Source organism: Molothrus aeneus, chromosome 14 (assembly GCF_037042795.1).
Source record: "Molothrus aeneus isolate 106 chromosome 14, BPBGC_Maene_1.0, whole genome shotgun sequence".
NCBI classification, from domain to species: Eukaryota; Metazoa; Chordata; class Aves; order Passeriformes; family Icteridae; genus Molothrus; species Molothrus aeneus.
The window spans coordinates 12,285,891-12,310,284 of record NC_089659.1 but is presented as its reverse complement, the minus strand read 5'-3'; the positions used below and the strand labels follow the sequence as shown (position 1 = coordinate 12,310,284).

At 45.0% G+C, this 24,394-nt stretch overlaps 1 protein-coding gene across 5 annotated transcripts in view; it reads left to right on the top strand.

Annotated features, from left to right (window-relative positions):
* MBNL3 (muscleblind like splicing regulator 3) overlaps positions 1-20,410 on the top strand; it is a 90,921-nt gene extending 70,511 nt beyond the window's left edge. For 2 of the 5 annotated variants that reach the window (XM_066559743.1, XM_066559741.1), the window contains exons 5-9: positions 5,036-5,186; positions 7,431-7,466; positions 9,573-9,667; positions 11,050-11,123; positions 12,876-20,410. In XM_066559743.1, coding sequence (XP_066415840.1) covers positions 5,036-5,186; positions 7,431-7,466; positions 9,573-9,667; positions 11,050-11,106 — 339 coding nt within the window. In that variant the 3' untranslated portion in view covers positions 11,107-11,123; positions 12,876-20,410. The remainder of the gene's footprint in view (positions 1-5,035; positions 5,187-7,430; positions 7,467-9,572; positions 9,668-11,049; positions 11,124-12,875) is intronic. The other 3 variants (XR_010784553.1, XM_066559742.1, XR_010784554.1) reach the window with 3 other exon arrangements.
* Positions 20,411-24,394: the final 3,984 nt, after the last annotated feature.

Here is a 24,394-nt window from a genome sequence, read left to right as displayed (position 1 = left end):
CTGCTCTTGGTCTGTGGTGTTAGTGCCTGGGGAGACTGCCCATCCCAGCCAGAAATGTTCAGTGTGCGTTCAGACATGCCAATCCTGTGCCCTGCATACCATCCATTAACGTCTGAGCTTTGCCTCCTGAAGCCTAGATGTGTTTTGGAGACTGTGAATAATCTCGGGGGGAGGCAGCTCTGCTTTTGAAGTGTTTTTCCAAACGCTGGCAGCTTTGGAGTCACAAGATGCAATGTTTGAGGGAGAAATTAAGCATTTAGCTCATTAGGTCTGCAGTGTGCTCTGAATGCCAGAGGACTGGGTGGTTGCAGGACAGATGCAGTAACTTTTCTTTGTATTCCCAACATCGCAGCCTTGCCTGGCAGTCCCTGTACAAGAGCATTCTGTGTAATGAACACAACTGAGATTTAGGGGGAAGAGGGCTAAACAGCATCCTTGGGGATCTGTGCTGGGAACTGAAGCAGGTGCAGTGTGGGACTTGGCTGTCCCTTCAGCTGGCTCTGTCTGTGGTTTATCCCCCATTCCCCAGTGGGATAGTGTCACCAAAGGGACCTCGCTCTGGATGCCTTTTGCTTCAGTCTCAAGCATGGAATCTGCTCCCTGAGCTTCTGCCTGCAAGCTGTCCTCATATATGCTGTCTTTGGTTGTTTTATGACTCTCAAATAATATGTTTTACTTGGCTTTATGATGCTCATAATGAGGCAAAAGCCATACTCACAGTGCTGTCAGTCCTGGCTCCATAGAAGACAGTGCCTTCCTGTTTTCCCAAAGAATAAGGGACACAATAAATTTTAAAAGAAAGAGCCCCTGTTGCCCAGCTATAGCAGGGAGAGGGAAGAGTGGACACATAGGAGCTGTGAAACCATCTGAGCTGATGTTGTTTCTCATTCCCAGAGCTAAGGAGGAGAAGCTGATCTGCTTCCCTTCCTCTCCAAAGACTTATTTTGGGTTTAAGTAGTCAAGAGGCTTCCTTATCAGAGTTTTAGGCAGCAGCAGTAGGAAGCCCTGCTAGGGCCCAGATTCTGGCAGCAGTGGTGGAATGATGATGTGAATGGCATCACAGCCTCCCACTTGCTCTGCTCACGGCTGACACAGAGACGGCCCCAGAGCCAGCACAGGCAGGACCTGCACAGCTGCCCTCTCCAAGGGCCACCACTCTGAGGAGACACAGTCTGGCAGAGAGTGGGAGGGCCCATAACTGCTCCCCCACTGAACAAACCCTCCAAGAGAAGCTGCTTGTATGAGTGTTCCTGCTCTGACCCATCAAAAGGTTGGCAGCCACTCATTAGGATATGTCACCTCCTCTGAACCCCTCATGGGTGATAAGAGCATGGATGATCTTCAGAGGAAACTGCTCACTTGGCTTCTGCTGCTTGCCAGGGAACGGGTGCTACCTCTGCCCTCTCTCAGATAATTCTGTTTGTCATGCCTGGCAGCAGACCCAGCCCCTCCTTGCTGAGTGCAGAAGGGTGAAAGTGTGATCTGGTCCCAGAAGATAGAGATCTGAGGGGAACTTTGAGGTGCAATTAAATTGTTTGTTGCAAAGATTTAATCCAGCTCTTGTCTTGTAAAAAATAACGAGAGGTTTGTTAACCAGCACGTGGGAAATTCTGACTTTAGCATGAAGTGTGTTTTTATCTGTCAGTCTTGCTGAGGAATTGCTTTCCATGCCATGCAGAGCAGTGGCACAAGCCTCTTTGTTCAGATTCTCATTTGAGCAGGAATGTGGCTTTCCCAGCCTAAAAATGGGAGGCTGCCTGGCATTTAATTAGTGGAAATTGTTAGTTTGGATCAGTGCAGGACTATCACATGGATTCTGAACTGAATTAACCCTTTCACTGGTGGAGATGGCCAGATCTTGTTGCAAAGGTTGTGTACCCATGTGTGCAAACACACAGGGGAAAAATAAAGTCAGAAATAGTTACTGTCCAGGAGCTGCTGCTGTAGCCGTGGTGATCAGAGCTTGTCCAGAGGGAAAGCACAAGCAGCTGGATGAGGTAAACTCATCAAGTTCTTTACTAGGAGGGTTTAGTCTAATTCCTCTGCTGGACTATGACACTGGCTACAAAATTTGGTGGTGAGGTGTCTCTGTTGCCTTTTGTATGTTCTGCTTGTAGGATTCCTTCAGAACCAGGACATGGTGCAAGAAAGAAATGTTGTATCCCCTCGAGCTGCTACAATTCCTGCAGGTCCTGAGTGATACAAAAATTGTAGCCTGTGTCAAATGAGACACATTTGTTTTGTGCTGTGTCCCTGCCAACCTCCCGTGCAGGAGCTGTATGGGCCCAGCTTCATCACGTGCAATTTTAGATGCCTCTTCAAGGCATTATAGATGGACCTTTCAGTGAGCATGTTCCTGAGGCTCTTACCTCAGGAAAGAAAAGGGCTGGAAAAGGGCTGAAGCCAGATTGTTCTGTGTCCTTGGGCCCTCCTACACCTTGGTATCTAAAATAAGATCGGTTGGCAACAGGAGGAGCCAATACATCTTCCTGTATCCTGTGGGAACACTCCTGCAGCTGCTGGTGTGGAGGGGATCTGCTTCAAACCAGAAGTAGGGTGGGTTCCTCACTGCCCTGCCCACAGAGCCCATCTGAGAGCTGGACATCAGGTGGCACAGGAGCTGCTGCAGAATGCTTGTTTCTTTAGAACACTCTGGAAATATTGCATTTATTTGTGTTTCTCCGCCTGGCTGCTGTTGAGGGAGCAACAGTGAGGCTGCCATAGTTCCTTTCTTTCCCTTGCTCCCAAGGGGCTGTAGCAGGTTAGGAGGGAGGGTGATGGGGTAGTCTGAGGTGTCTTGACATCCCTGGGGCCTGCTGATGTGTCCCTCTGACTGCAGTGCTGTGCTTTGGAATTGTCCTGTGATGTGCCAGGACAAGACAGCAAGGTCTCAAAGCCTTCAGCTGTTCTGCTCTTGGCACTGCCATTGTGGGGTTTGGGGTGGTGACAGCCTTTGGCCAAGAAGCAGGGAGTCAAAAGTCCATTATGTGCCTGGTGCAGTTGCTTTGCTATAATTAGTACATTCTTCTTCTGAGGCAGATTTTGGAAGTGTCTGAAAAGGGTTATTTAGCAATTGGGTACCATAAGGAGCATGAATTTAAGTAGCAAGTTCTTGAGTTGTTCTAAAGCTGTAAAACCTCTGTGATGTACATGAAACTACTCCAGACTGTGTAAGCTGCAGCTCTGTCCCATGCCTGGAGGAACGTTCATGTAGCCATCGTTAAATAGACAAGTTGTAGATAACAGGCAGATTTAACACAGATACCAATGAAAGCTTACCTAGAAATGAAAACTCACACATCATCCTAAAGTATGGATCCTAAGTAAAAGATTTTGATGTCTGTGTCTGAGAATATTGTCCCATCTTTGACTTCTGTCTTTTGGTAGCAGCCAGAAGAAATCTGGGAAAATTAAATCCTAATGCTGAGAGTGGATGCCCACTAGCATAGGCAAAGGATGCGTGCATGTCTGAGGGCAGTTTTGCAAATGCAATTTCTTCTCATTTTCTTTTTTAATATTAAAACCACCCAAAAGCAACCATGTGAATAGAGATAGGATGGAGTAATGTTTTGCCTGGAAGTGTGTTGCTTAACATTTCTCAGATGAGCAGTCTCCTATAGCAAATTAAAGTGAAACCTGTTTCTAGATGGCGACAAACTGTTGCAAGCTTTCACTTACATTCTGTTGTGTGTTGATCTTCATAATGCTTTAAAATTTCTTTACTTGTGTCCTTCCTTCTGAGTATTGTGTGTTTGTAGCTTTAACCCTTCATTAGCCAAACCTTCTCCATTACCTACCATTCGTTTGTGACCTATTAAAATAAAAGTAGGAGTGATAACCCTGTTTTTCAGCCATCGCTTTGCTACATGATACAGACTAACAACTAGTCAGAAATGACCTGATTCTGCATGACTTCCACGTGCGTAAATCTCATTGACGTCAATGGGAGTGTTACGTGCAAAAGGACTGCGGGGCATAATTAAAAAGGACCCTTTTCTATCACAATGTGGAGAAAAAAATGTGGTTTCTTACTTGGGTACAATGAAAAGCTGTAAATCATTAGAAACATTCCTGTCTCTTAAGAACCTGACATACTACTTTGCTGTTGAGACATGCTTGGATGAATGATGAGTAACTCACTGAGAAAAGTTCCTGAGTTGGGTTAATGCTTTTTACCAAGTCTGATCATGAAACAGGTTTGACGGGCTGGAAGAAGCCCGGTGGTGTGATAGAATGAAAAGAAGGGATTTGTCAATGGCTTTTTCCACTGTTAATAATGAGTGAGCAGTATTTGACTGATGGAGGCCACCTTCTATAAAGTGGGATCTGGTCCAAATCTGCTGGTGGTGGGCTGTGCCTCTGGTGTGAGCAGTGGAGAATCAGGCCTGGTCTTGACCATGTTGCTCAGCCTCTCTACTAACAAGTGGAAATGCATTTTACTGTGAATGTAAAGTTATGTGTGTAATTGGCAACAGCTACAGCTTTACCATCTGGACACATGGGTTGGCTGCACAGTGTGCACGCTTCCACACATGCACACATACATGTAGGCAGGTGTTGAACCAGAGGCAAGCATCCATTTTTTTCCATGGCATTTGTTGCTTATGCTAATCTTCTTGGGTTTTAAATAGTCATCTACTATATTTTTCCTGTTTGTTTTGGGGTTTTTAATGCTTGTTGCCTGCAACTGCTCTTTGTAGCATTCTGTCCAGGTGATCACCTCTCCCCTTCCTTTTCCCAGTGCTTTCTTCTCCCTCTTACCCAAGTCAGTCCTGTTGAAAAGCTCCTTAGCATCTCTCCTCTTTCTGGACTGTGCCCTCCTCCTGGTGCATTTACTAACTGCTTACCTAGTGAAGCTGTTGTTTCACCTCCTACTCGTACTGTGACTTAGCTGCTCTTCTCTTTCCTGTCTCGCTAAGTTGATAGAGTTGCAGGTGATTTGCAGCCAAGACCCCCTGTTATTTATTGCATGCTTGACCTACATCTGGGCCCCTTTACTTACTCCACTTGTCTTTAATGACTCCCTTATCCACAGGCCCTGCCGCCTGGTGCACTTCAACCTTTACCAAAGAGGCCAGCACTTGAAAAAAACAATGGTGCCACCACAGTCTTTAACCCAAGCGTTTTCCACTACCAACAGGCTCTAGCCAACATGCAGTTGCAACAGCCTACATTCATCCCTACAGGTAAGTGTCTCCTTGCTTTCCCATCATCATGGTTGTTTATTTTATGACCTTGGTGTTCAGCTAATAAGCAGTTTTGTAAGAATCTTGTAAGAGCAAAAGAATATTGGTGTGTAGTTTCATGTTAAAAATGGATGAAAAATTAACATCTGTTGTTTGACTTTTTTCCCTTCACCTACTACAATTTAGAGCTTTTCACATGTAAAGATCCTTCTTAGCCCTTTTTGTGTGGTTTGGGGTTTTTTTTAAGTAGTCAAACTAAGAAAAATATCTGCATGTTTCTTGAATTCATACTTTCTGTTTTTCCTCCTTATGGTTCAACTGGTTAATCCCAAATTAATTCTTTGACTCTTGTGTAGTGCTCTTTTGGACTCATGTTAAAATGTCTATAGACCTCTATGCCTGCTCTTTTGAGGCTGTAGGCACCTCCCTGAGCTTGTATCTCACTGACCTACATATTGCAGCAGCTGTGATGTTTATAGAGGGAATGGTTAGTCTTTAGTAAATACAAATTATATAATCCTCTTTAAAGGCATATATTTCCCTCTTCCTTGTCTTTTGACCAGTACAATACCCTAAGCTTTTTAAAAGCAATTTAACTCCCAGCTTTTATTGTACCTTTAAGGTCTCAGAGTTAAATTGAAAGATGCAGTTCAGTAATTCTTACAGAACTGGAAATATTAATGTGGCAGATGTGACTGTCTTCTGACTGGCCAATTAACTGCAGCCAAATGGAAAACAAAACCTGCTTGGAGTGGAAAGTATTATAAGTGGCTGAATTAGGAATATTCCAGATAGCTCATATTTTAGTATCATTATTACCATTCAGAGTATCATAGGAAAATTGATGCCCTGTGTTTTTAATGTTTAATGCTGTATTTACTTGTCAGATGATACTTACAAAAATACACAGAGTGTTTCTCTGGGCTGACCCCTGGAGGTGAACACACAGTGGACTTGCACCTTGGCAGTGTTGTTCTTTGGGGTTGGGGAAAAGCTTTAGAGACAATCTGGTCCTGAGAGCAAGGTGGAGTGTGGGTCCAGGGAAGGGGACCCAAGCCCTGTGCTCATGTTTCCAAGGCCTTTCTGTTATGAGAGCCCTTGGAAACACTCAGAACTCAGCAGCTACCAAGATGTTCTCCCAGGGAAGCAGAATCTCATGCAGAGAGATGGGGTAGTAGCCTTTTACCTTGTGCTCTGCAAAACCTTGGAAAGGCTGGGCTGAGCTGACCTTAGCATAGCTCTGGCAGGTGCCAAGTGAAATACTTCTTCAGGAAAAATGGACACCTTGGGGAATGCCAAGTCCCCAGCTGGCTACACACTGCTCCTCCTCAAGGTCACAGTTGCCAAAGTTGACATAAGGACAGGAGTTTCTGATGGATAAATCAGCTGTGCCCAGCCCTCACTGCGCTGGTACCAGGCTCACAGCAATGAAATTACACACAGGGCTGATGCATAGCAGGGATGCTTACTGGCACCTGCTCTGTCTGAAGACATTAATGCTGGGCAGAGCAGCAAATTTCCAGTCAGAGGACAGGTCTGTGATGAATTTATGTTACACACCAGGCTCTAGCTCTGGGCTCAGCCTTGGCAGTGTTCAGGAAGGCAAAGCAGAGAGGTGGCACGTCGCAGCTCTTGCTGTGGGGAGGGGAAGGGAGCTGTTGCTTTTCTTAGTATCTCCTGTTCAGTTGTTGAGAGATCAGCATCATGGGTTGCCATGGCAGGGCGGAGTCAGGCTGTCTCTTGAAAATGGCGTCACCACTGCAATTTTTTCGAGTCCAGAAAAATAAATGCCTCTTTCAGCTTAAACTAGAGACTTTGAATCACGATCCCTGGTTGCAGGAATAAATTGCTTTTGGAAAGTCAATTTTAACATGAGTGTGACATTCTTCTAAGGGCAATTTGTTTTCTGTTGACACGATCAAAAAGGAATCAGCATACCCAATACCCAAAAAATCCCAAACAACCCTGATTTCTGGGATCAATCATATAATTTAATACCAAGGTGGGAGGAGTTTTTTCTCCACTACCCAAGAATTAAAGAATTAATTTGGTTTGCTATGATCTCTTTAAACTGAGTTTAAACTATTGATGTACCAATATGCAGAATCTGGTTGCATGTGCTTAAATACTGAATGCTGCAGAGAGAATACCTGCTTTTTAGTTAAAGTGATATCTAACACTGAAGCTTCACTAATGAAATATCCCTTTTGTTCATCTTTCCACGCTTCAATGCATGGTGTGCAGGGTCAGTTCTGTGCATGACACCCACTGCAAGCGTTGGTAGGTTTTTCTACACAAACTTCTCAACTTTTCCTAATCTGAAAGAGACTGCAAGTTAGTATGCATCAGTGAGAACCTGGGTGGCTGAGTGGTGTGACTGTCTATCCGCTGTCCTCTTTGAGGCTTAAATGGTTGTATCCCTTTTAATTTCTGTGCAGTGCAGTGTTTCATGTGACTTACAATAAGAGAATCCAAGGTGATGTGTTCCCACCCCTTTTTAGTTCCGCTTCAGAGACAAGAATCTGTCACTTAAATGTCTTTACAACCCATTTAAGTCATCTGATACAAGGAAATAGAAGTGGGAGGATCCTGTTGGCTTATTTTTCTTTTATTTTGTATCAAGCAACAGGCGGACTTAAGTTTGGATTTTTAGTTGTCCTTCTGAGGATATTTTAGGAGACTGGTTTAACAAGGTGCTAAGGAGGAGCACATCTGGGGTCAGCTCCTCTGCCAGAGCAGGGTACTGCTTGTACAGCAAGAGAAGCAGGGTTTGGACCATGGACTGGCTGGAGAGTCATTTCTGTAGGACAGTGCTAGGTGTGCAGATACAGGAGATCATAGGGAGGTACCACTGCAGGTGCACATGGGATAAAGGGAGGCAGTGAGTATGTGCTCATTAGTGCTGCAGGGATCCACTCTGTTCAGGCTCAGCATCTGGGTCTTGATGAAACCTCTGCAGGCCTTTGAGGACCTTCCCCTCTTGTCTACAGCTACTGGGCACAGCAGGGCAGGTGAAAGCTGAGCTTTCATCCTCTAGCCAAGGTTATGCAAGACTACCAGCATGCAGGTGTGTGCTGCTTTAGCCAGAGGGAGAGAGGCAGGAGCCCTGGGGGAGGGTGCAAAGCTTTCCAAGAGCAGATCTGGAAGCTCTGGCATGAATGGCTTAAACATTCTGCTCTTGAACTTGCCTATCCCTATAGTACAGGGAAGACACATTGCTTGCATGATGGGGAGCTGAGTCCCTCAAATACACCTCTGCCTGTAGGAAACCCCAACCCACACGTTCCAACATCTCATGGCCGGAGCGTTCCCAGCCACAGGCACACGCTCCTTCCCTGCTGGGGCTGGCCGTGGCTGCTGGGGTGGAGGGGAAGGCGAGTCTACTTCCCCACCGCATGTTTGTGGGGATGGCTGGGCCTTCCTGTGGGCTCCTCAACCCCACAAATCCCCTTCAGGTGTGGGGGATGCCCGTGTGTGCACCAGAGCATCCCTTCCAGCACTGTGCTCTGCGGGACGTGCAGCTTCAGGAGGCTGCCAAGCTCCCTGCTGCCATGTTGTCCTTTCGGATGCTCTTCCTGCAAATTGTAGCTGTTCAGATGCATTTGTGTATTTTCCCCCTCTCTGTCCCTTCCCCTCTCCGTCCCTTCCCCTCTCCATCCCCCCACCCTGCAAGAGGGGAGTTTTGCCAAATCCTATAGAATCAGGGTGGAAAGGGAGCATGCTGAATTTGTATGGAGAGAGCTCAGTCTGCCAGCCGCTCGTTTGCCGTGCCTCCAGCTCTGTCCCGTGCCAAAACATTGTCCCTGCTAGAGAGAGGCGAGAAAACCTGGTGAAAGGGCTGCGGCAGCCGCTGCAAAGTGCATCATGTACCTCTGGTTGCTGGCGGGGATGGGGTGGGGAGGGAAGGGGACAAGCTTTCCCAGGCGGGCGGGAGGGTGCGCTTGCCAAAATGTCCCCACCCAAAGGAACGTGCACTGGCTGTGTCTAACTCCCCACGGGTGCGAGCTGACGTGGGCTTTTGCTAGCACACCCATCCTCTCCCCCCTTTGGAAATTTGGCCCTCGGAGTCTAATACATCATTGTTCTGCTTATAAATGTACTAAGTGTTGAGAATGTTTTGGTTTTTTCCTTAATTATAATTGTAATTGGCTTTTCCCCTTCTCTCTTGTTTATTTTTTTTCCCAACGCTGTCTTGCTTTGCACTGTGATTGCATGCTGCGCCCCGATGTGTCCTTCATGACGATGTCACATGGCTTGTTGCTGTGATTCCTGCCACGCCCCCAAATCCACCACATGTTGCCATGGTTACATAAAACCAACCAAACAAACAAAATATATATACGCTCCACCCTCCTGTATGTCGCTTCCATGGTTCCCTTCCGAAAGTGCCCATGATGCACGGTGCTACGCCCACCACTGTGTCTGCAGCAACAACTCCTGCCACCAGCGTCCCCTTCGCTGCAACAGCTACCGCCAATCAGGTTTGGCCCTTTCAATGGCTTTCTTTCACGTGTTCAGATCTTGAGGACCGGGCGAGGGCTGGATCCCGTGCGGGGTCCGTCCCGCAGAGGCAGCGTGTGCGTGTGTGCGAGCGTGAGGCCGGGGATGGAGAGGGGCCGCTCCCGCCGCCTGCCCGGCCGGAGCGTAGGGATGGGCGATTGGCAGGGCCGCGGGCTCTCCTCCAAAACCACACCTCCCCCCGGCTCCTCAAAACACAACAGGCTGTGAATCTGCCGAGTTAAGAGTCACGCAAGACCTGCAGCGCTTCTGCTTTCAGGCTCAAGCAGAAATACCACCCCGAGCATCCTTCCCTGTGGTATTTTGGCTTGTTCTCTCTGGAAAGTGGAAGTGGAAATACAAAGTGGCTTCCCCCACCACCACAAAATTGGACTCTGAAAACTACCAAAAAATCCCCAAACAACCAAAAATCGGGGGTGAGACTGTGAAGTGTTAAGTTTTTTTTTATGCCAATAGCATGTCACCCATCCCTACAGAGAGGAACTCTGGATGTGCAGTACGTGCCATTGTAGCACTGCCATAAGTGTACAGGATTCCATGCATGTGTGCCAAGCCATAATTCTCTCCAAAACTTTCCTCTGAAGATACTGAGTGTGATGGCTGCTTCTGCACCAGTCCTGAACTGTATATGCACAACCTGTCCTAGTGATGCGTCCTGATAATTTGGTGTGACACAGCTTCTCCCAGTTAGACCAGAGACATTTCAAACACTTTTCAAAAAATTTTTCCCCCAGGACTAATTTTAGCATTTTTATTTGTCATGCTCTCAGGTTTAGAGCTATTGCAAAGAAATTAGGGTGTCACTTTGCTCTGTAGGAGGTTGTTATCCATGCTGAATACCAGTAATATCTCTGGGGGCATCCTCTAGGCTTTTGCTGGTGTGAGGTCATGAGGATTTCAGTAGGAGTTTTGCCTGCATAAGTCCTAGGCAGTGTTTTACTGCTCACAGTAGGAATTGCCAGTCTTTTTCTGTGCTTTGTTGTTATTTTCAGGTAGAGAAGGTCTTACTCAGACTTGTATTGGTCATGAGAGGAAAGCAGAAATTGCTGTGCAGCGTTGCTCTGTGGCTGTGTGAGTCCTGTTTGAGCCAGATAGTTTCAGGGCATTTCTGTTTTACTTGTAGTCTATGGAGTCAAAATCCCAGTACAATCACCAGGTACTCCACAAGGCATCAGTAGTGGTGCAGCTACGTTGTTCTTTAAGTGTAGCAAAATAAAGACTTGAGAGTGGATCCTGCTTTGTAAGATACTGATGTACATATTAATCTGATGCTGAAGACAGAATGAACAGCCTGATCTCAAGGCAATGTTTTAATGTGTTGTGTTCTTTGTTTTTTTTGCTGTAGATATCCCAGTTATCAGTAGATGAACTGAGTAGCAGCATGTTTGTTTCACAGATGTAGAAGTTCCTGATAGAACAGTAAGTTCCTTTTTGGTATTTTTCTTTGTGGTGAATTGATTTGTACACGGGCACTGCATCCCCTAAACACAGGGCTGGCTCAGGCAGAGGGACTGAGCCCATGGGACCCCATTGGCTTCATGCTCTGCTGACTCAACAGAAATTCAGCTGCAGCAGCACAGACACAGACCAGCCCTGTGGTCTATAACGAGTTTCCTGTGTCTCAGGTACCTGTATTGTGGTGGTCACAGCCTCTCTGTGCATCCCCCAGCCCCATGGCTCTGTTTACAGGTTGCTCTTGCTCTGCACAGCTCCCAGCTGCCTGCAGATACCTCAGGGATTTGCAGTGTTGATGGCAAAGACTGCTCTGGTAATGAGTCAGCTGAAAAGGTGCAACTTCTCTTTTGCTGTTAGTGACATGTTTTCTTTCCTGGGGTAAGCAGGATTGGGTCAGCAGCAGCTGCTGTGCATTTGCAAGGCTGGCTTGGACTGGGCAGATGATGGTTTTCTCTGAGGGGACTGATGGAGGAATTTGTCCTTGGAGTTACAGAGTACTATTTCACAGCCATAGCAGCAGTGTCATTTTTCCATTGCTTTTCTTTGTGAATTTTAGCTGATGTTCATGAGCTAAAACCTCTGGGTAGTTTCAGTTCTTGGCTGCATTTTTTTTACCTCAAGAGAGTTCAGCCAATTCAACAAGAGGTCTTTCTCAAAACAGCCATTTAGTATCTGCAGATATGCAAACCCGTTTCTTCCTTAGGTCACATATTACAGGCAAGTCCTTAGATACTGGAAATTAATTTGGCAAGCAATTCAGTAATGATATCTATTAGCAATCAACAGAAGCTACTTTCTCAGTGATGGTCCTTATCTCTGCTGACCTTAATTAAATACCATATGTATACATGACCTGCTAACTGTGGCTGTGGACCCTGTTCATGAGGGGTGACACCAAGCTTATCCACATTAGTGAAAATGTTCAGCTTAGACTGTACTGCTGTTCCAAATGACAGACAGACGTGACATGTTAACCCATTTCCATAACATGTGTAAACCAGCCTGTTCCACTCAATAAGGAGATCATTTGATTGGAAGAGCTTCATCTTGAATGTTTTCAGCATTTTTTCAGGAGACTTTCCCTCAGTGGGACTTTGGTAACTGAAACCCTGGCTGCTCTGACAGATGTTTTTCTTTTCCTCCATGGTTGAAGTAGTGCTGGTAGCCAGGCTGACGGGTCTAGCTCTGCAGGAGATAAGTTGTTGGGTCCTTCAGTGGAGGATTTTCATGAGTACATCACAAAGAGGCAATTTGCTCCCAGAAGAGGATCCCCTGAGCACAGGGTTCCTGTGTCAGTGTTTTATCTCTGGGCTCAGTTGCCTAAATCCTTAGGATCATATTTAACGTGACTGTCTAAAGGAAACAAGAGCTAACACAGATCAGGGATTCCGTTGGCCCTCTCCTTAGCCACCCTCTACTTGGCATCCCATCCAAAAATCAAGACTATTATTTGTTCACCTCCCTCTTTCACTATTTGCCCTGTCATTGTGTGAAAGAGGGAGTCATAAGTGCAGATTTAAGAGGATGCCAAGTATGTTATTGGCAATTTCTCCCTACATCAGAAAATTAATGGAATAAAATGTCTGTCTGCAACACACTAATGACGGTTTCTTGGGCAACATATTGAGGATGTAAATGTATTAGAATGACTTTTAAAATATAGATGTATTAACTTCTCACTATTTCTTTGTTGTTGTTTTTTTCTTTCCCCTGCAGCAGACCATGTTGAAATTCTGAACAGTAAAATTATGGAGCACCAGGACTTCTTGGTGGGAAGCTGCGCATGGCCTTTCTGTATATATTCCCCTCTTCCCTCTATCATTCTCTACCACCTCTACAGTAAGCCTGTTGCAGCCTACATGTTAACCAAAAACTGATCAATGGGAATGTCAAAAAAAAAAAGAAAAAAAAAGCACTATAGAAACAATTAACAAACAGCGCTCTGTTATATGAGATATACAAGTAGGAAATTATAATAGACTTTTATAACACATTACTTTAACACACTTAATCATTTTATGACTACCATCATGATAAGTGCATCTGCACAGCGGACTGTTGGTTTACTGTATACTATCGATGGATAAATGTTTGTCTTGTTTTTAAAGTGTTATCTTACTGTTTTGTTTACATCATAGTCTATTGATTTGTTTTAAAGTGTACATCATTATCAAGTATACTCAATACCATTTTTCATTATTGTTATGTCTTAAGTTTTCATATACTGTAGGTTTTATGGGGTTTTGTTTGTTTTTTACTAAAAATGTTATTGTGGGAAACAGGAATTATGTGCTTGAAAAACACGACACAGAATGTTCTGCCCTTTGCTGGATTTTGCTGTTAATGTCAGCTAAAGTTGCTTATGTTAAATGCTCCTTTTATCATTTAAAACTTGCCTTCAGATAGTCTCCAAATTTTTAGTACAAGTGATGTGAAAAGACAGCTATCATTTTAGTCCAGTTCAGGGTTCTTCTTTCAATACAATGAGCTGATTCTGGAAACTTTTGGGGAAAAAAAAAACACAAAAGCCCAGGCTCAGTAAGGGGACAGGAACAATTTGCTCAGACAGGGGTAAGCATCAAGGGATTTCTGCAGCTCTGTTGTCCATTGAAGTGCATTCTCAGCTGCAAACGGCGCACAATCTCTCTCGCTGTTCTCATGGTGCAGTCGAAACAAACAACAAAAAAATGGTGGTGGAGTGAGACAGCTTCAGTTGGGCAAAAGCTCATTGCATTGGAGAGGAGCAGGTGCCAGCCGTGGCTGGGGAGGGCCCGGGGCCGTGGCTCAGCCCAGGCTGGGCAGCACCGAGCCCTGGGGCTTGTCTCCACCAAGCATGCTGAAACATTTTGGCCTAAAATCTTATATGTGTCTCTTGTTGAAATTTTGTCAGCATGCCCCATTTATTTAATCACCGTTTTCCATAAGTGGGTGATATTTCCCCCATCCCTGTGATCTCTGGCCCTTTAAAGCAAACACAGCAGTAACAAAGCAGCAAAAAGCTCAGCATAAGCTTTCTGCTGAAGATAAACATTTGTCTTAATGGAGTTCCTGTCGGTCAGTGGATTTATTTTGGCACCTTCTACTTGATCAAGAGCAATGTTTGTTGCACAACAAGGGCTAGTTCTCAATACCTCCTTTTCATACGCACGAATAAAACCATTTCAGCCCGTGCACCCTGGACAGCCCCGCCTGTCGTTATGCTGCGTTGCTGAACAATCTGGCTGCAGAAATGCATTTTGGTTGAGGATACCGCCAAATTCACCCCTATCATAGCTCTACAGTATCATTGGCATTATGGAAGAGGTGGGTTTGCTGCTGTAAATCCACAAACTCCATACAGGGAGAAAGAGAATCAAGCAAGAGGCCAGCTCACAGTGTCTGGAGGGGCGACCACCCCGAGCTCAGAGTGGTCCTGTAGAGTGCCAAATTCAGACACGAGATTTTCTCATCTTTTCCCAGTTCCTTGGCCTTGGTTAGATATTCCTTGTTCCCCCTCCTGCAGTATGAGCACAGACAGTTTGCTGGATGTGTATCTCCATGGGCCACGAGTGATGGTGGCACACCCAGGGCGCAACCTGTGAGCCCAGGGCAGGCTCTGACCATCTGCCCATGGAGACTCACTCATAGCATGAATCTTTGAGGAGCCCAGCTCAATAAGGCTTTGAGGAATCTTTTTGTTCAATTCAGCAGACTTTGAACCAAACCCTGATAGAAAGGGGAAAAAAACATTCCCCCCAAGACCTCTTTTATGGACCCTGAGTTTTGACAGTCGCTTGTGTCCATGGATGTTCCCCAGCCATCTGTGCTCACAAGCAGAGGGGTGAAATCAGTGACTCATTTGTATTGGTGACCACGTACCTGTTCTTTTCACCACTGTGTTTCTGTTTCCCGAAACCATAACATTGTTAGTGGAAAAAGTGGATTTGAGTACTTCCTGTTTGAAATTATTTGTGTATCAAAAATGGGTTTTGCACAACCTGTGCCAGTGCCTCAACAAAGAACAGAGCTGATCTTCTTAAGCCAGAAAGGATGCATTCAAGCTTGTATGGCTTTATGAGTTCAAGGAGGTTGAAATTTTTTCAGTGCTAAATGGATTTTTGTATATCTTGAAACTTTGATGTAACCTCCTATTTTATTTATCGACTTAAACATCTGGCATAGATGTGCATAGAATGTAAACCTAGAATACAGCTGTTTTCATGTCACATTTAAAGCACTGAAAAAAAAAAGGCGTTTAAGGATTATTTTTTATTAAAGAGGTCCAATGAGGGATGTTCAGGGTAGTTATATTAGGTGCCACAACAGTTTTTATATTGCTGGCAAATTTAGAGTTAATTTGTAAATGAGTTTAAGGAAAGAAAAGCTTGAAGCACTAAACTTCACCAAATTCAAAACAATCTCGGCAAAAATGCCATTTTGAGGTAGCACTATTTAAACTAGTTGTGCAATGACTTGCTCTAATTTTCTTTGTTCAAGAAAGAAAAGAAAAAAAAAACAGTCGCCAGACTATAAATTTCCTAAATAGACTATTACAAAGTCACCGAGCTAGTTAGTGACTCTAAACAAATGTCATAAAAGCATGAATATCATCCTTTATTTGACAAGAGATGTATGTAAGTTTGTTTAAATCAATATAATTTTAGTGACATTTTTATAAGCTTCCCACTTTCCATGAACCTATATTTTTTATTTATCCAAAGTTATTTCTCTTTGTCCATTTCTCTCAGCCTTATGCAAACAATATGCAAGAAATGCTGAAACTTGGATAAAACGGGTCATGCAGAGGGAAAATGAAAGCTGAGATTGATCATTTTCACGAAAAAGGTTGTTAGTAGTTTCAATAAAAAGTACTACTACTAAACTGTAACATAAGCAGACAATAAAAGAGGGATTTAAAATAAAATGGATTCATAAAACTATTAAGATTATTTTTGTTAAATACAGTGTTTTTAGTAATTTGGAACATGATTTCACAATCAGCCGTGTTTTTTAGTTGGAAATTTTTAGCTGATGATTTTTGACTGTGTATTTTTGCATCGCAACGTTCTAGAAGCCGTTACCTCCCCGGGCAGCCCGCGCCGGTTACCGACGCGCTCCTCCCGCGGCGCTGGGGCTGGGCTGGGGTCCCACTGCTCCTCCTGCTGCTCCTCTCGCTGCTCCTCCCGCTGTCCCCTGCAGCGGGGACCCTGCGGGGCTGGCACCGCAGCCGGGGGCACCTCGGTGGCACAGGTGGCTGGAGCAGGACACGGTGACGTCCCCTGGCCCGGCTGGGGCTGGCGCTGGCACGGTAGGAGTAGCTCTAGGACACGCCGGGTACACAAGGATTGAGAAACTGGAGTCCTCGTTTTGTTTATCCCTTGTACATTTCACAGACATGAAAATTGAAAAAGGTGAAATTTATGAGGAAAATCTAATTTCCCATTCCTGTTGAATGGATTTAGTTTGATATTGACCTGATTTTACCATGTGCCTGTTGAAGGCCTTAGAGTATATACTGTATGTTAAAGACTGTAATAACTTTAAAAAAAAATAGTTGATAGCCTAATCCAAATGTAAATAGAGCTACAACTCATTGTTACTAGGCTACAACGCATTAATTCATGTCATATATTTTCATTTCTCTGCCATTAGTTTTTAAGGTTTTCATTATTGCTTTTTTTGATATCTTTAGTAACTAATGAATTTAATTTTGAAGGAGAGTTAGAGAAAGTTTAAAATTTTTAATACATGTATTCAGCCCATTTAGTTATATTCTAAACCAACACTGAAGCATGGTAAGGTATAGAATACAGTCCATAACTAGTTTGTATAGTTTACAGTTTAAGAACAAAATTAACTTTGTATGTAACTCCTACAATGATAGATTCATTGTTAACTAATTATATTAAGTTGTTGTTGCTATGGCAACAAAACTACAACATGGCTACCTTTGTATACATTATTTGTGAAATTTTCACATGTAAATTAAAAGTGATGTGTAACAGTATGAGCTTGTTAAAGGTACAGTTCGATACTGTCAGATAAAGATATGATTGAATATTTTTAAAATCCCAAAGTCCCATGTGAACGCTGAATTTGTGTCTTTAAGGTCACTTTTTCAGTCAAGAAGTTTACAACACATGGATTTAGAGTCAGGTTTTATAGCTTGTAGAAATTGTTGTGTGGCAAGGGTTATTCCACAGTATTTTCACTTGGGGAACACAGCAGCCTGTATTTACAGCGTAGTGACCGGTCTTGCTTTCATTTCACATCCATTCACACGGTGGCAATTCAGAATTAATCCATTTCAGTACTGTAGCTTTGCCTGCAATTTTCTTTTCTCCAGAAATTGAACACTCACACGATTACGTTACGATCAGGGCTAAATAATTAAGCATATAACTATTTTAATACTAATTTATATTAGCAAAAACTGTACATAAGAAAAAAAAAATATTGTGGAATGACCCCGTAACAGTGTTGAAGATACAAATATGCTGCAGTTAAACTGATTCAGTTAGTGTACGAATGTGTGAGACACACCTTTTTTGCACTTATGTACATAGTCCACGAAAGAAATCCTTGGAACTTATTTTGAATATAAAAAGTCTGTAATAATACAGGAAAAGTTTGTAAAAGAGATAGGTATTACTAAGGCTTTGAAAAGGAGGAGTTTTTTGCTATAAAACTTATCTGAAAGCATGATGTTGCTTTGCTGTTGTAAAAGCTTTGTAGTTTGCCATAGCTTATTATACAGCAGACTGATAACAGGTCAGCTCCAACCTGCAGCACAGAGAATGGGAAACGGTGTGGAATTAATTAGTAAGGTCACTAGCAAAGATTCAATTTACTTTTTTTAATCAGCCTACATTTTCAAACACACCCCAGGTCATGTTTCTGATAGGTTGTGTTCTCGGTGAATCCTATTAGGACTGGTAGGTCCATGGCAGCACACACACATTTTTCCTAGCACCTAATCCTATTTCTGTCTTGAAGTGTTTATCTGTGGGAGGTGACTGTCATTGTGGTGAGTGTTTTAAATCCCAGAGTGAATTTGAAATGTCACAACTTCTTGATTTTTATTTTTTTTTAACCTTTTGGGGCAGGGTAACAAAACGGAAGGAGCTGGTGAACCATAGATGGGCAGGGATGGGTTGGGGTTGTCTGGGACCAGTTCTTTCTGCTGTGTGACAGCCATGGTGTGATTTGAGAGGCACGAGGTAGTGCTGCTGGGACAGGGAGGTGGAGGCTGGTGGCAGTGTGGCCAGCTGGGTGCTCCAGGCTGGGACTAACAAGCCCCTTAGATTTGCCACCAAAGGAGAGCAAAGCTGTGGGTCCTCAGTGAGCAGCCTTTTGTTCCTGTTTGTGTTGGTACTGCTGGGACTCTGCAGTGCTGGGGGATTTTGGAGCAGCTGAAGTGCCTGTGTTGACCCATTTATTTTTGATTGAAACAAGTTTCAGTTTTTGTTGGATTTTTTTAATGTTCTTTTTTTTTTTTTTCCTGCAAAACCCAAGCCCCAGTTTTGCTTCAGAAAAGTAACTGGTTTTGCCATGAGTCTGGTCCTGACTCAAGCAGTGAGGGGCAAGTCCCCCAGAGCAGAGCTGGTGGGAGGTGGCATCCAGTGTGACTGTCACCCTTTGTTGGATGCCCCAGGGCTGGGGGCTGAGCTGCTGCTGCCAAGCACAAGAGCTGTTCCTTGGCCAGCATTCCCAACCCCTGGCAATGCCAGTGTGTGCCCAGCCAGCCCACTCTGCACCACAGGGCTGTGCAAGTGTGGTTTGCTGAATTGGAACAGCCCCAGGGTCTTTAAAATGAGGAAAAATCAGATGTTCCTTCTCTCCATGGTGTTATGTAATAACCTAGATTTTAATACAAAATAATCAGCTAGTTCAAGCCACCACACTATTATGGCTTCCCTTTGCCATCATCAGTTTCTATAATCAAGTTCTTTCTCATATTTAGGATTATGAGAGAAAAAATATTTTGCACTATGTGAAATGAATCATAGCTGGTCAAACTTTGTTAGGGTATGAGCATGATCATGACAACACTGCTAAAATCTTTGCTAGTGATCTTTACTGACATCCTCTATCATCAAAAATAACTCTATATGCCTCTCAAAGGAGATATTTAAACATGCAAAATAACACAACTGTTAAATAAAATGAAGTTATTTTTCCAAACACACAACAGAGAGAATTACCTGACACCGAATTACAAGGTTCCAGTTCTTTATTACTGTACACAGATGCTATTTGATAGTGGTGGAAGCCAAATGATTTTGTTGCCATGGCTTTTGTATCCTAGCAGATGAGGGGATGATAAGACCATTCTTAGATTGGATTATGGGATTTTTTTTTCTTTCCAATTAGCTTTGTTTTAATTTTTTTTTTTTTTAGATCATGAAAATGAACCGACTCCTCACCCTTTATTACATCACCTGACAAAAGATCACTATTTTTTTTTATAAATAGAGAATTGTATTTTAGGCAATCACTAAATCAAAGAGAGAATGTTCTCCTAAATTGTCAATTTTTAATTTAAATATATAAAAACATTTATACTGTACTGTGTAAAGTAGATCTTTGAAGCACATTCTTCTTTTCATAGGCATTTCTGGTAAAACAATGTAAGGGAAACATTAGATATCAATTTAATGGAATAGTTTAGAAAATATATACAAATGATTACACTTAGCCCTGTGGAATTGTAAGAAATTAAAATATCATTGGATCCAGACAGGCGTAGGTTAATGCAGTATTTCAGTTCCATAACAGGATAGTTCATTCCCTCAACTGCTACCAACAGGGTGTACGCTTTGAATTTATGTTTCTTTTTGCCACATTATATTGCTGTAGTGCTTGTACGTGCTTTAGAAATGTGCATAATGCTACTCATTTTAGTATGTTACTTCTATATTGTTATTGTTTATTTTTTGATCTTTTAATAAAGTGTATAAAATTCTTGGTTATGTTTTTTATGGATCCATATCTACACATTAATAGGAGTTTACTTTAAAAACTTTTCAAGTTCCAGTTTATTAGTCCCAAACTTCAAAGATTCTGATGTAAAAATAATAACTAATGAATTTGAATCAATGTTATATCTGACGTGTAGATCAACAGAATAAATTTCTTTCCAGAAAATACCTTCAGTATTTTGAATTCTGTAGCCAGTGCCTCCTTTTTACTGGATGCATTTGGCCTATCATATTAAAGTTACTAACACAAGACAGACATTTGTATTTTAGAAAAATAAAAAGTAAAACTTTCCAGATGCTGCCTTTTGGTTTCTCTCGTGCCTTAGACCTTTGGAGACACATGTGATGTGGTCTGCCTGCCTTGTGTTTTTCCATGCTTCCTTTCTGACCTGTCTGTGATGTGATTAGAGGGGAGATCAGAGCTGTGCATTTGAAGATAACTGTGAAGAATGAATCAACTCCCATTCAAAGGCCTGCAGCTTTTGTAGAACAGTGATGTGTGTGTTAATTTTTCTCTTTCAGCATTCGTGTCAGATGCCATTTTGAATGTCCCAGTGCAATAATACAGCAGTGAGCTCCCCTTTGGCAGCAGCCTGGATTCCCCAGCTCTCTTCCAAGTGCCCAGCTTGTCCTGGGCTGCCTGGCCAGCACAAACTGGGGCTGTCTCTCACCATGGTCTGGAGCCACCCTGGCTGAGCTGGGTCTCGGCTGCTGCAAGAGAAAATTGCTTCTTGATGAGCTTGTTTGTGCTTTCTGTAATGTTATGTAGATTTAGATGTAAGAAAACTGCTCAGCAGTGAGGCCACCTTGGTCATCACCTTGTTACCAATAGCGCTGCGTCAGAGGGGCTTTCACCCCTCGACTGCCTCACGGTCACCACGTGCTCCACCAAGGCTTAAAGCTGGAGGCACCGGGCCAGGACATGTGGCTGTGCCAGCCCACAGCGTCACCCGGGCCAGGACACGTGGCTGTGCCAGGCCACAGCGTCACCCGGGCCAGGACATGTGGCTGTGCCAGCCCACAGTGTCACCTGGGCCAGGACATGTGGCTGTGCCAGGCCACAGCGTCACCCGGGCCAGGACACGTGGCTGTGCCAGGCCACAGCGTCACCCGGGCCAGGACACGTGGCTGTGCCAGGTCACAGTGACACCCAGGCCAGGACATGTGGCTGTGCCAACCCACAGGGTCACCCGGCTCATGGGCGGCAGAGGACAATGGCGGAGCCCCGAGGATGTGAGTAACTGCCCCAATGTGAGTAACTGCCCTTGTGATGTGAGTAACTGCCCTGAGGGTGTGAGTAACTGCCCTTGTGATGTAACTGCCCCAATGTAACTGCCCCCAGGATGGGAGTAACTGCCCCAAGGATGTAACTGCCCCCAGGATGGGAGTAACTGCCCCGAGGATGTAACTGCCCCCAGGGCGTGAGTAGCTGCCCTGGTGATGTGCGAGTGTCAGTGGCGGCGCAGCCTCAGCACCCAGGCAGCCGTGATGGGACAGGGCTGTGACGGGTGAGCCTGGATGGGGCAGCCAGAGGGGTCTGGTGCCAGCACGAGGGAGTCCCCTCAGCAGAGGAGGGATCCTTGGCTGTTTTCCCAAAGGAGTTTAAGAATCTGACCCTTGGGACTTGGGGGAGGGATTAGGATTGGGAGTTTGAGAGTGTGTTTCAGGGGATGTGGGTGCAGTAGAGCTGCTGGGGCAGGAGTGGTGGCCAGGGGAGGCTGGGCAGACACTGCTCAGTAGGACAAGCTGCTGACTTTGAGAACAGACAGACCAAGCCCAGGACAAATTATGTAACTGCTGCTTTTTCATCAGCCTGTTCCCCTGACTTCTCTTTGCAGGTTAATTGACTCTATTTGTGTGTCAAGGCCACTTAGAGCTTTCTTCTATAAATGACTCCTGCCTCATCTGATGGCACAGTTAAATGTCTGAATTGTTTCTAAGATCACAAAAAAGTGGAACTGAAACTTTTTTAGGCAGTTGATGTGGAAGCATGGGATCCTTCCTGAATGGTTACTCATGATTTCTATTGCTAGCTTTGGTCTGGCTTTATTTCCATGCAGGATGGAGACAGGGGCTTTCAAGTGATGCATTTTATGGAGATGTGGGATGGGCTGGGCCTTGGCTGCCTGGAGACACCAGCTCTGCTCAGAAGCCTGCCCATGGAGGAGGCTGGGGCTTGGAGTCCCACACTAGCACTGAAAATTGAGGGTAGTCCATCAACAAGAGACTTTAAATTGTATTTCAAGGCCAAACAGCATCCTTGGGCCAGGGATGTGGGATTTTACCTGGGGTCCATTTGCAGAAGTTACAGGAGGAGCTGCTGCAAACTGTTTTGTAGGTGGAGTTGGATGAAAGGATCTGACCAAAATTATTCATGATGCTCTATTTACAGCATGTGCCATTTTGAAGTCTTTACAGCACCTGGCCCATCTACTTTTTCATTGAGGCTTGTTTGTGCAGGAAAGTCAAGTTTCATACAAAAACCTCTTTTAACTCTTTGGCTGCTGAAGCTTCAGTAGGGAACATGGGAAAAATTCAATTTTTCAAAACTTACTCCATATTCAGATGGTCTAAAGCCAGTTTTTATTCAATCTGGTCTTAGTGCTGGATAAGTAGATCAATTTGATCTATTTATTATAAGAAATAAGAGAATGGGGAAAAGTTTGGTTAATCCCTAATGAGTTGTGAATCTAAAATATGCTCTTCAACACAAGCAGCCCACAGCAGGGCTTGTGTCAGAGTGCAGGGCAGTGTGAGGAACAGCCTGCACCCTCTCACTTGTGCTCTGAGCTGTTACTGCAGACAATGGACTCAGCCTGGTGCCTCCTCCAGCCCAGGTGAGGCGTGCCTGGAGCACATCTCTGAGATGGCAGCACGTGCCAGCAAAGGATCCCTGTGAGTGGGCTGGGAGGCCTCTGAGCTCTCTGTGGACAGTGAGACAGAAAAAGCCACAGTCTGAAGGCCATGGGGACAGGCTTGGAGGAGCAGCCACCCAGCTCTGATGGGTCCCAGCAAGGCCTGGCTCAGTCAGATGATCTTTGCTTTGCCCTTCCCTCCTCCTTTTGCCTTTTTCAGGGTGGCTCTGCCAGTCTTTAGCACCACGTGCCCTGGCATCTGCCTTGCTGTTCCAACTGCCCTTCCCCTGGATTGAATGTGTAAATCCAGCCCCGAGGGGATGGCACTGTGACACCTCGCCTCTCCCTGAGGCAGGAGGCCCTGGCACGATGCTGCTGCACCATTTCTCTCTTCACAGCCACAGCTGGGCTCCACAGAGGTATTTCTGCTTTGCTCCATGGTTGGTGTAAATGATTTGCTGGTAAATGTTATCAGAGCCTTCCCAAGGGAGCTGCTGCCTCCCACCCTCGGCAGCCACCGCCTGCTCTGAGCCTGTAATCGATGCTGCTTCTGCTTTAATGCTTCACAGCTCCAACCTCAGCCCATCTCCATGGCAGTGCTTCTGCTGCAGTTCTGCATGTCCTGTGCTCCCCATGGCCCCACCTGCCCCACAGCCCTGCCAGCCCCAGTTTTGCCCCCACACCTGCAGTACAGTGGCACCTGAATATCTGGCAGGGCTCCCACTGGTGAACAGCTCCTGGTGATCACATCAAGGGGAGCTGGGGGTGTTCTGGGCTGCATGTGGCTGCACCAAAGCAAAGGTGCTTGTGCTTTGTAAAGCTTCTGGAAAACTCTTATTGAAGAAAACTGTGTTTTGCTTTCCCCCACAGGAGCCTGAATCAAAGCCATCAGCCACTTGCCCTGTGGGGTGAGCCTGCCCGAGGGTCACACCCTGCTTTAAGGAGACACAGGATATTCCATCATTGTTCTCAGAGCCATGTGTGGCTGGGCCAGGGCAGAGGAAATACAAAGGTAAGACCATGTATTCTCTGGGGTGCAAGGTGCTGGTGGCCACCCACACCCCATGATGCTGGGGCGTGCAGGAGCGGGTGCTGGCTCAGCAGCTCCCCTTTCTGGAGCATCCCTTGTGCTTTGGAAGCTGGATGTGCCCAGTGCTGCTGCCCTGGCCCTGCTGTGACCCTCAGCGAGGTTTGGGACAGGCAGGGCCCCAGCAGTGCTGGCAGCAGCAGGACGGGTGACGCACAGGTCACACAGCACGATGCTACTTGTGCTATTGCATAAATCAAGGGGATTTGGGTGAGGGCAACGAGGGCAACTTGGGGCTGTGAGCTGGGAAGGATGAGGCCTTGGAAGATTTTAATTTTCTACACTGAACAGTGTGAGGGTGGGGGCTGTGGTCACACTTGGACCAGTGGGGAT